Below are 12,444 nucleotides of genomic sequence, written 5' to 3'. Positions count from 1 at the left end.
CATTCCCTTTTGTCTTACTTTTTTCTCAGTGTCTGTCTGGTTAAAATATATTGTACTCCCAAAAAACAAAAACAAAACAACAAACAAACAAAACAAAACATGTAAGCTACCAAATGACAAAACTATGCATGAAACTGAAACGAAACATTGACAGTCGTAACTCCATTTTCACGAAGAGGGGAGGCTACTGGACCCTTCACTCATTTCGAATTAGATGTGAGAGGTTGTTTCTCTTGAAAATGGATAACATAAACCTTGCTTAAGATTAACTTGTTTTATGGTCTCAATAAGTTGTCTTAAGCAAACTTCACTGCATATTCTTTCCTATTCGTGGAATAATTTTGCTCTTTCTTATGTGTGACTTTGTGGGCTTTTGATATGGCAATCGCTTAGTTTGAAATTACCCAAAGGTTCCATCAAGAGACAAGAACAGGATCCCTCTACAAGGGATACACTCTGGGTGGGGTTCCTGACCTCCCATAGTGGGCAGGGAGGTACATACTGTGTCCTCTATCCCCCTATATCTATTTTCCAACATGCTTTCTGTCTTTGTCTTGGAATGAGATAACTTGGTTTTGTCCTGGCCCTGGCTTGGAGGGAAACAGTCAAATGCATCGTTATTGTTTTGGGAGATGATAATTTTTTCCTTGTAATCATCTCTCTGTTATGTATTATTATAGTTGTTATTTTGAATGTATAATGTAAGCATTTGAGTGTATTCCTCTTTGTTAGATTTTGTGCTTGTGTCAGGATGAGACTTATAGGTGATCTCAAACTAAGTACATTGGTGATATGCTCTTGGAATCTACATCTGATCCCTATTTGTTCCCAGTTCGCCTTTGTCTTACTTTCTCTTGGGTGCTTTAATTGTAATTCTATTACTTTTTACTATTCCATTTTCTTCCTTTTTACTGGCGCTGATATAACCTAAACATCAAGGAACACACTCAAGTGCTTACAAAATATTCTCTTTGAAGATGAAACAAAAAACAAACAAACAAACAAAAACCAAAACAAATATAGTACTTAACAGAGAGATGATGTGCACAGGAAAAAATATAATCTCCCGAAAATAATACTATACATTTGACTGTTTCCCTTCCAGCCAAGGACTCCAATCAGGGCCATGACAAAACCAATTGATCTCAATCCAAGACAAAGACGGAGAGTAATCTGAAAAGGGAAAACAGATATAGAGGGATAGAAGACACAGGAAGAGTGATCTCCCTGTCACCATTCCTGACTAATGGGTTAGGAATGGAATGGTATGTAGAACTATCAAAGACGAACATTTATGAGGACAAAAAAAGCTCTTGTTTAATATATAACAAAAGCAAATAATGCTATAATCACATATGCCTCGGATTGATTGAACTTGTGACCTTGAATCTATGGCATTGCTATTATACTTTTTTTTTTCTTTATCACAATGATGTTTCAACATATTAAACAATAAATTGTCAAAATATAACATTGTTAAAATATATTTTTTTTTAAATATGCAAACAAGAAAAAAAGGGTAGATTTCTATTTTTTATTACAATTTACAGTGTTGCAAAAGAAAAAAAACCAACAAATCTCTCCCCCCAAAATTTAGCTTTATTATAGCGCAATATCCACTAAACATGCTGAAAAGCGCTTTACAAGTCGTCCCTAGCCAACAGCAATTCTTAACACAAGGACGAAATGTGACGCCTATTAGGCAAAATTACAATTTTTCAGAGTGAGACAACATTATTAACAGCCAGGTATTCACTTTAAACCTGAGTATGGTGAGAGAATGTGAGTAAAAAGCCTTTTCCAAGGACTCAACTATGCACCGCTCAGAGTGGGATACGAACCCAGGAAGTTCTGATCCAAAGGTGAGTGTCATACTACTAGATCACATAGCCACATAAAAGAAACAGACTAGAATTGATAATATAGTTATGGCTATAATTATACAGGTAAAATGATGAGGTGGTGAAGTGGCAAAGTGGTTACGGCATTGCACTGTTTGTTTGTTGCTTTAGGTCTCTTCCAACACAATTGAGGTTATATGAGAGACCGCTAAAACAAGCAATCTAACAAAAATAGTACAAATGTAAATCAAAATCATAACCTAAAGATATCATAAGCTAAATTATAAATAACCAAGAACAAACAGGCAGAAGATTTACAGAAAAAAAAAAATATCCCCTGTCAAAAATACAATCACAAACCAAAGAAGCAGGATAGGCTAGTAAAGAGAAGAAGAAACGACATCACTATCGGATCATACACCCATGCGAACATCATAGGTATATGATTCAAGGGTGATGCTCCCATCCAACCACCCGCTCATTGCACTGTGATCCAGAAGGTCCTGGGTTCAAGCCCCGCTTCAGGCACTTTCGTTTTCTCCTTTAGTTAAGATTATTAACCCCCAATTTGATCACCTGGAGAACATGGGTGATTCCTGTTGACACCAGACATCCCCTTTGATGGATTATATATATTCCTTCATGGAATGTCTAGGTGACGATATCTTCTGATACCATGCGGAAGGGCGTGATTTTTTAAAGCGATGAGGCCCTTTGAGATAAAGGTCATACTAACTTGTTTTTGCTGTCTGAAAACGATTGTAACTATTCATGTCTCTTTACTTTATGAATATCCTACGCAAGGAAATTACACACCCAGTCTGTCTCTAAAATTGCAAAATATGAGAAGTGTTGCCGACCATGATACAATATCAATTATCATAATCATTATTATAAAAAATCATTCATTATTATCATTGTTGTAGTTGTATTCTTATCATCATTAGCTTCATTTCTACAACTAAAAAAAAAAAGCTATTGTAATGTATAATTATTGTTTATTTCACATTTTCCTTATATTTTGCTGGAATGCTCTTGTACCCAAAACCATCACTTATTTTGTTTTAATTTGAAAACTTCAAAATTTATCTCATATTTTAGACAGGACTATTATACGAAAAAGGTATGGCATTTAAGGTTGAACCAAAAATGATCCAAATTGCTATTTATATATTTGACTAGATCATTGGGAAACAATTCCTCTTATTTCTTTTTTAAACCATGTGACTCAAAAAAAACAACAAAACAAACAAGAAAAAATAATTTTAAAATAAATAAATAAATAAAATGAAATGAGGTAAATAAACCAAAACATTTAGCAAATAAATAAGTAATAACTATAAAAATTAATATATAAATGAATAAAAATAATAACCAATAAATTAATAAAAATAAAAATAAATGAATGATTTGTCTTATCAAGTCAATCGATCAAGAATTCATAACGTGACAGTAATTTGCTGGAAATATTCCTTGTCGTCCGTCCCTTGTAATTCCTTCCCACCAGTCTTCTTGACTGTTGGAGTTCCAAGTCACCAAAAGCTTGTCACCTGGAAGGAACAAAACAAGATCAAAACTCACTCAATCCGAGAGATTTTTGCTACTTTTCAAAATTGGAAAAACAATGCATTAAAAATGAGCATGTACATAGTTTTATTCAACTACCACTACCATCAACATGCAAAAACTAAAAACATTAGCTTTGATACTATGCCTATAATTTGTCTCAGAAAAATGTAATAAATAGGCATGGGGTATAAGTAATCCGGGTAAACTACGGATATAGTCGATGTGAGGGTTGAGTGAGACAAACATTAGGAACCATATGTTGAAGGAAAAATAATAAAAAATAAACAGTAGTTGTTGATAATTCTTCAGAGTCAAAATGAAGAGCCATAAAAAAAGATCGATAGTGGCTAAGTTTCTTGCTCAAGGAAAAAAACCCCCCAAAAAGCCAATAGTGGGACTCCAACAATAGTCTTCCAGATATTACACTAAGGCCTTATCAAGTCAACCATCTCCCAACATTGATAAAACGAGCATTCCATCGGTTCAAGGTTTTCATGAATTTTTCCCAACCATTCTATTGAAATCAAAATGGTCTGAAAATCAAATCAACATCGCCCGTAAATCAGGTTTTGATAGTTTAAAACTCATATTTTATCTCACCTGCTTGGAATGATAAATCGCATGACAGCTGTGCTTGATATGGAAAGTCTGCTACAACCCACAATCCATCTGTATCAAGATCCTTTCCTTTGTCAATGTCAGCCCAAGGGTCATGCATGGCAGAGGAACTACCTGATATTTTTCTGCTCTCATAGTCTGAATCAAACATGGAATCGTGATAAAATGTGTAGTGATTTTAAATTTCATTTATTTTGCTTAATACAACCCCCGCCCCCCCCCCCCCCCCCCCCCCCCCCCAACAAAAAAACAAAAACAAAATGTAAACTGAAAATGAAATGATTTGAGTGAATTACTCACATGCTCAAAAAGCAACACTCTCCAAAAGTTCAATATTTCATTTTTCTCATTATTAACAGCGATATTTATTGATAGATTAAAAACATATTTAAAAAATAATAAGAGAGAGAGAGAGAGAGAGAGGGGGGGGGGGAGAGAAAAAAAAGACATAATAAACAAACAAACAACAACAAAAATTGATGTAATATGTGAGAAACATCAAAAGTATTGACAGTAAGTAGTAACCTGTTAATCATCAGAGAGTCGTGGGTTTTAAGATATCAGTTTATTCTATGAGTTCACTCATCATAAAATAAATGAATTTTGAAATATCATTTTCATGTTTACAAAAATATGATTTTAATAGTGAAGGAACGTTTAATAAAGAGACATAAAAAACACTTTACTTTTGGGTTTAGCTGAGATTCCATCAGAACTCCTTCTTTGTCTGGTTGGATGTGATGTGGACGGTTTTGGCATGGAATAGTTTGAGCTCCTACTGGGTGAATCTGAATCCCTTCTCTGCCTACTGGATGAATCTGAATCCCTTCTCTGCCTTGTGAAAGAAGAGAGGGATGAGAAACTGCCCCTCTTGGTTGAAGTAGAAGACTTAGTTGGTGACTTGGTCGATGAAGATTTTGCTGAAGATTGACTGTGATGATGGGAGGATGATTTGGAGGAAGAAGCTGACGACGATGAAGAAAATGGAATCCTTGAAGAGAGATTCCACTCTGACTGAGATTTAGCTATACCTTCCTTCATTTTGTTTTTGGCCATTTTAAGAGCAGCTCTCGCTGCCATTTCTTGGTGCTCACGCATGACCAGGTACAAAGCTTCACATTCTTCTGGGATTTCAACTTCTCCCTGCAGGATCTGATGGGCTCTGATGCTCTTACCATAGAATCTGTATGATTAATAATGTCAATAAAAAATGTCTGGCTGAAAATTTGCACTAAATGCACTATGTATATGAGTCAGATTTTAGAACCTAAATGGCTTGCAAGGTTTAAAATCAAGGACTCTCTAGAAAGAAATTTAATATTGCAGGGGTGAGTAAGATTGTTTAGTTTGTTTTTAAGGGTTTTACGGCACTTGAGACACATTTAGGTCATATCAGCGCCAGTAAAAAGGAAGAAAATGGAATAATAAAAAGTTTTAGAATTACAATGAAGTACTAAAAAAAAAAAACAAGGGATTAGTTCAAATAGGGAATATGTGTAGATTTCAAGAGCACACCACCAATATGCTTGGTTTAAGATACCCAAATGTCTCATCCTGACAAAGTACAGGAATGCACTCAAATGTTTACAAATCATACATACGTAAAACAAAAATAATAAAGTGCATAAAAGAGAAATGATTTACAAGACTAAAAATATCATCACCCAAAACTATACATTTGACTGTTTCCCTCCCAGCCAGGATAAAACCAAGTAGGTAATCTCATTCTAAGACAAAGACAGAAAGCATGTTGGAAAGCAGATACAGGGGGATAGAAGACACATAAGTGCCTCCCTGCCACTATGGAGGTCAGGAACCCCAACCAGTGAGTAAGAGCCTTGGGGTGGTATATATACAAAATACAAAATATTAGATGGGACTAACGGCTGGAAATGTGGTCTGAAAATCTAACCAAATATGATATAATGGGAAACAGTAGGAAACTTTGTCCACAAAGGGCACGGATAGATATCAGAAAGTCTTATTTTAATGTGAGAGTTGAAGGTTGATACTACAGACACACACACACACACACACACACACGCACACACACACACATACAGAGAGAGAGAGAGAGAGAGAGAAAGAGAGAGAGAGAGAGAGAGAGAAAGAGTCAGAGAGAGAGAAAGAGATAGCCACAGAGAGAGAGAGAGAGGGGGGGTGTTGTGTGTATGTGTGTGTGATTGAGAGAGAGAGAGAGAGAGAGAGAGATAGAGAGAGAGAGAGAGAGAGAGAGAGAGAGAGAGAGAGAGAGAGAGAGGGGGATGGAGGGGTTGAAGGTGAAGAAGAAAGAATAATAAATATGACAAGTTAAAAACTAATTACTTTCTGTTGGCATCTTTTCTTTCGATCAAAGCACTGCCCTCAACTGAAATGCCAGCAAAAATTCCTTTAGTCTTTGAGTAGGTATAAATTGCTGCTGGACTTCTCACAGCAATGTCTCCTTCAACATTACGACCTAAAGGACCTGCGGCAATGGTGAAGTTCCCACCCAGAGTCAAATTACCTCCCTTGGAAAACGCTTCAACAGCAGATTTTGAGTTGAGAATGATTACAAAGTCAGTCACCTTAAAAAAAAACCCAAAAAAACCCCATTAATTTCATAAGTTGCTAAGAGAATAAATAAAGTTGAAGTCATTAGGCTCTTTGTCATTGTTCTAGGCTCCAGAAGAGGTGATCAGACTAAACTTTTAACTCGTTACATTTTTTTGTATGTTGGCTATGACTGTTTTGGCATTTTACTTGAATGCATGCTACAATACGATGTACAAGCACAAAACTGCCAATTCTCTAAAGCCATGAAAAGCAGAGCTAAGGGTATAGTCTTCAACTCATAACCAAGAGGCATCGGGTCAAAAAAAAAAAAAAACCAACAAAACAATGTAAGAACTTGGTGCAGAAGGAGTCCTTCAAAACCATAAACCCTGTAGAGCCAGAGTATATCCCGGTTTCTATAATGTTCAATGGACTGCAACAATTGCTTGCTACCCTTTGGATAGGATGCAATTCATTCGCAAAGTACTTTTGGTCAGATTTAACAGACCCAGCTACCCAATCACTGCTGAGTGGACAGGGGCATCTGAAAAAAATCTCAACCATCACCTGGGTTAAATCCAGGTCCCTTTGCGTGTGAAGTGAGTGCTCTACCAACTGAGCTATCGTGACCTCATGGTGCAAAGGAAGTGATTTAAAAAAAAAAACAAGAACTCAAATTTCTGCAATAAGCTTGATTTTGATAAACAGCCATAGCCACTAGTTAGTCTTACCAAAATACTTTATTCTTTAAAACTTGAAATGAATTACATGAAAAATCGAAAGGTCCTATCTACATTGGTCAATTTTATTCTCTTTTTTGGACAGGTGGGAAATACATAGAAGAAAATTGCGTAAATTGAGCTTTGTAAAAACCTTGGTAAGGTGCCATAATAAATAACAACAGTCAAATGGAATAGAAGTCAAATCATTCGCCTTAACAACGCCCTCCTCTCATCTCTCATTCATCTTAAATGAATCATTCATCATGTTTTGTTGACAAAGGGGAAACCCGAAACATCTATTTCGTGTCTCTGTTAATTAAATTGAAGTTTCCATTCCATTAGACTGTTATTTTTTATTTCTTTGAACTTTAAGCAGCAACATTTGTATTTTATAAAAGAAACCAAAACTGACCTCTGCACCAATTTCAAACCCTCCTCCAAGTCCTGCCATGCCAATGGCCGAGGGAGCTGACCAACCTGAAAAATACATTATCATTACAACCCTATTCTTTTTTTTTTTTTTTATCATTCCCTTTGGGACAAAAACATGCATTAAAAATTCATCAATCATGGTTTATGATCAGCACTAAAACTGATGACATAATTACACAATGAGAGAGAGAGAGAGAGAGAGAGAGAGAGAGAGAGAGAGAGAGAGAGAGAGAGAGAGAGAGAGAGAGAGAGAGAGAGAGAGAGAGAGAGAGAGAGAGAGAGAGAGAGAGAGAGAGAGAGAGAGAGAGAGAGAGAGAGAGAGAGAGAGAGAGAGAGAGAGAGAGAGAGAGAGAGGGCGAGTAAAATTTATTTGCTTTCTAAGTTATTTCTTTAGATTCCCCCTTTTATAAAAAGAAAAACCAAAATTAAATATCAAAATTCTCTTTAATCATCCCATAGGGAAAATTTGTCTTTAGGGTCTACTCCAAGGGAAGACTGGAATAACCCAGGCATCAGCCGCAGTGCAGTGCCGCAAACTGAGCGAGAGCAATGTGACTTGCTTAAGGCCACACAGCGCAGTAAGTAATCAAACTCAGTACCTTTTGGGTACGAAGCAAAGACTGTACCGCTGAGCCACGCTGCCCCCACAATAATGAATTCTTTATGAATGGTTTTCAATGAGAAGGGGTGTAATAATAAGATTAAATCACGTTTATGGGGTTATCTTAAATTAAAAGTCGCGTTTATAACCCAATAAACGTGTGTTAATCCTATAATATATACCATTATTGCAAGCAATTTCTCGATCATGAAATCATGAACCATAAAAATTAGTTACGCTTTTGTTGTAAAATATTTATCTGTAAATTATTTGGCAACAGTCCCTCTAGGCTGTGAGTTCTCATTACAAGCTGATCGACAGTCATTTTAAATGATCAATATTTTAAGTACACATGTTTTGTCAGAGAATGGCAGTGTTTTCTAGATGAAAGCAATAAGATATTGTATGATAAGACATCACATGTTTGTGAGGGGATCAAAATAAGAGGAGTGAAAATGCTTTTCCACAGACAAACACTTCAATTTCAACATCTTCTAGTTTTTTTGGGTGCGGCTATGTGGTCTAGTGGTATGACACTCGCTTTCGGATTGGAAGGTCCTGGGTTTGAGCCTCACTCGGCGCATAGTTGAGTTCTTGGAGAAGGGTCTTTACTCACCGTACTCAGGTGTAAAATGAGTACCTGGCCGTTAACAGCATAGTCTCTGTCCGAAAAAATTGTAACATCGCCTAACAGGCGTCATGTCCCGCCCTAAATGTTAAATGTTGCTGTTGGCCAGGGACCCCTTGTAAAGCGCTTTGAGCACATTTAGTGGAGATTGCGCTATATAAAAGCTCACTTTATTTTTAGTCACCAATGGCGATTTCCCTCCACCCATTCCAACACCTGCCAGCATCACATTTTATTCTACTTCAGCATTCACTCATAGATATGGTGTATCTTCTTCACAATTCATTGCCTCTACATCCCTCTAACCCCTTCGCTTCTCTACATCCCATCCCTCTTCACCTTTCTACACCCCCTTTGAACCTAGTAGAGCTGGCAATTTATGCTAATGTCTTAATGACAATTGAGAGCAAGGAATGTGTTTGTACTTTGTCACTAGCCTCTATTAAAAATTTAACATCTGAAAAGCGACTTATCTGAACAAATATTTTTTTTCCCTCTTAAAATTGTTTTATTTTAAACCTCAGGAATGAGAGACATCCAAAATTCATTTTGTTAGTTCACTTTTCTAAAAAGGTATTTATATATCCATTTTCTTTTCATTTATTTAATTATTTACTCATTTATTTATCCATTTACTTATTTATTTCTTTTTTCGATTTCTTTTTTCTTTAAAAAAAAAGTCTCTTTTGCGCGGGACAGAGTTTTTAAAAAAATCGATTTAATTGAAAATGTTACACATGGTCTCGACCTTAAAACTCCAAAGAATATATATAAAGAGTGTGGAATGATTTAAATACCAAGGCTTTCACATAAAAACAAAATTTCTGGATATGGCATAGATACAGAGATATAGGCCTACAATAAAACCTCGCAATATCATCAACCTTGCATATCACCAGCATAAACCTTTTTCAAATCAATGAGATACTATTTTTTAGACTGCCAACTTATTATCTGCCTAATATGATCCTAGCTATGGATATAACAAGATTTTACTGTCTGACTAAATATTACCTGAAGCAAAATCAAAAGAGTCATTGACTTTTGCAATTACAATGCCACTTCCTCCTCTTGCAGAGACTAGGAATCCTGCCTTGAACACAGTAATAATGGCTAGTCCTCTGGCCTTAGCAAATATACCGGCTGGAGGGACGAAATGACAGAAACAAAAAAATAGTAATAAAAACAAATGGTGGGGTATAGGCAATGAATGGAAGGAAAATGCTGAAAATCGTTTTATTTGAAAAAGAAAAGTGAATTTAATTTAATCAAACGTTTAAAGATCTTACCCGGTATAAGTTTATCAGGTCCTGCTTTGGCAGTGGGTATTGTAAATTCTCTCAAAATTTTGGCCGCTTTCTTTGCCTCTGATTTGAGGCTATGAGGTATTGGTGTATTCACCATCTTGAGGTCTTGCTACAGAGTCAGTTTCAGTTAGGGTAAGCTTTGACAAATGAAAAATAAAATTTGAAATTAAACTGATTAAAAAACAAACATATGATCCTAAAATATTTCACTTGTTTTTTAAATTATAAAATCTGAAATCTTTTTTGTAATCTCTTCTAATTCTTTGTAACGATAGGCATGTTGATTTTGCTACCTGCTTTACTTTCTAAGAAGGTACACCTGTGACAAGGAAGTTGAAATGGAGGGGACAATAACTGCAACAAAATTCTATCAATTAACATTTAGAAATAGGACGGGCTTTGATTAACATTCTAGATTATCACTTCAATTCTTAAAACAAGATACTTTTTTTTTTCAAAATTACTTTGAAAACTTGTCTAATTCAGGCTTTGTTTACATCTCACCAAGAAGGCTTTGACTTTGACACACCACGGACACAGTAGCTACACAGTCGCTGCTGACGGACACGGACTTCACTACACACTACACACTACAGACAGTGCAAGTATAAATTTCCTCCTGAATGTGGATTGACGCCATTTATTGTTAATTATTTGTTAGAGGCAGTTTAATGTAAGTTTTTAGTTTATTTTCACCAACGTCCTAGGCGGTTATCAAATCATAGATAGTCTTTGTGCGAGAGTTAGAAGCATTTATTGCGGCTTTAGATTTATTTTCAGTCAAGCTCACCTATTTACGATAGGCCTTACGCTCAATCAGCTGGCGTCGCTCACGATTGAAAATCAGTAGGTTATGTAGACCTGGCCTAATCTAACTGAAAACAACATATTCTAGATAGTACTTACTTCGATTGAATTAATTGCCATTTATGTTACAAAGATTTTCTTGTCCTAAAGAAGATGGTATATATCATATGCGGTTAGTCGGGCCAACAAAATGTCTCCAACTCCAAGTCCAAACTTGGTCGTTATCGTATTATAATCATCTTCTTCTTACTATTACTAGACTTCTACTCTGCCTCTGTATCAGTTCCTTCATTGGGTCAGATTATTTTTATTTATACCATTGTATATAAATAGCATTCCATATAGATATGATGACAGATGACGCTAAATTGTAAAATGCAGGCATGAGCTGAGCTTGTTGACCGTTGAGAAATTGGTTTGCATTTCATTTTCGAAGTGGCAATTCGGACTCGAGTCTGAATAGTCTCCCGTGGCTATTCGGACTCCAACGTGCGTGCCCATACAGAGGGGAGGACAACACAATGTGGCAGTAGGTAGAGGGTGGAACTGATACTGATAAAGAAATAGAAAAAGAGTTCAGAAGAAATTCTGTTTTGCCTATATCACACTGAATCAGCTCATACCCCTACTTTGGTCTGTAGAAGGATTGTTGCCTATCTCACACTATCACAACGGGTTTTTATTTTGTCCTGATTTTATTCGGACATCGTGTTATGTTGTTAGAAAAGCTTTTAATTTATACCACAGTTACTTTGAATGACTTTTGTTACTTTTGAAGAGTTAACTCTTTTCTTTTTAATTTCTATATGGACCCAATTATTTTATGATTTTTTCTTTCTCGTCAAATATAGCGGATTAGACTACCTGTTCATAGTTACTAAAATCATAATTTTTATTTGCATTAATTTTATGTAATTATCAATAATTAAAATATGTAAAAAAGAACAACAACAAAAAAAAAAACCCCAAAAAACTATACTGCCACGGGAAACTATTCAGACTGAGTCTGAATACTCGTTTGATTGTACATGCGCATTGGATTTGAGTCCGAATAGCCATGGGAGACTATTCAGACTCGAGTCCGAATGGCCGCAGCCTTCATTTTCATAGTTATAGACGTCTAGTACAATTTTAATATCCAAATGGTTTATGGCGAGTTGATTAGCATTAATTCCAATGAATTTGATAGTAATGATATTAATACAATATGCAATTATTTTCAGATAAAACACAACATGTCTGACAGTGAGGACAGTAACTTCTCTGGAAATGAGAGTGATGGAGGGGAAGATGAGAAAGCTGGATCTGATGCAGGTGGATCCGATGCAGAAGGGAGTGTTAGGAACAGTGGAAGTGACCGCAGTGATAAAGGAGATGACAGTGA

The 12,444-nt window shown here is 35.9% G+C and overlaps 2 protein-coding genes across 3 annotated transcripts in view; one reads left to right on the top strand and one right to left on the bottom strand.

The window, feature by feature from the left end:
- Positions 1 to 1,520: 1,520 nt before the first annotated feature.
- LOC144978183 (SH3 domain-containing YSC84-like protein 1) lies at positions 1,521 to 10,836 on the bottom strand. Of its 2 annotated transcripts, none has more exons than XM_078923905.1 (8): positions 10,718 to 10,812; positions 10,236 to 10,390; positions 9,961 to 10,089; positions 7,698 to 7,762; positions 6,354 to 6,595; positions 4,715 to 5,211; positions 4,011 to 4,166; positions 1,521 to 3,391 (listed from the first exon to the last, which is right to left on the bottom strand). In XM_078923905.1, the coding sequence occupies exons 2-8, from the start codon at positions 10,348 to 10,350 to the stop codon at positions 3,273 to 3,275; spliced, it is 1,323 nt and encodes a 440-aa protein (XP_078780031.1). In that variant the 5' UTR covers positions 10,351 to 10,390; positions 10,718 to 10,812; the 3' UTR covers positions 1,521 to 3,272. The 2 variants fall into 2 exon arrangements, with proteins under 2 accessions (XP_078780031.1, XP_078780033.1); XM_078923907.1 differs by having other exon boundaries at positions 3,131 to 3,391; positions 10,758 to 10,836.
- Positions 10,803 to 12,444, top strand: part of LOC144978182 (transcription elongation factor SPT5-like) — a 34,685-nt gene continuing 33,043 nt past the window's right edge. The window contains exons 1-2 of the mRNA XM_078923904.1: positions 10,803 to 10,926; positions 12,284 to 12,444. The exon at positions 12,284 to 12,444 is cut by the window's right edge and continues 127 nt beyond it. Of these exons, the coding sequence (XP_078780030.1) occupies positions 12,296 to 12,444 (149 nt within the window). The 5' untranslated portion in view covers positions 10,803 to 10,926; positions 12,284 to 12,295. The remainder of the gene's footprint in view (positions 10,927 to 12,283) is intronic.

This window comes from Berghia stephanieae, chromosome 8, assembly GCF_034508935.2.
Source record: "Berghia stephanieae isolate SIO BIC M18660-M18661 chromosome 8, UCSD_Bste_1.3, whole genome shotgun sequence".
NCBI classification, from domain to species: domain Eukaryota; kingdom Metazoa; phylum Mollusca; class Gastropoda; order Nudibranchia; family Aeolidiidae; genus Berghia; species Berghia stephanieae.
Note: the sequence above shows the minus strand (reverse complement) of the source record. Positions and strands in the feature narration are given on the sequence as shown.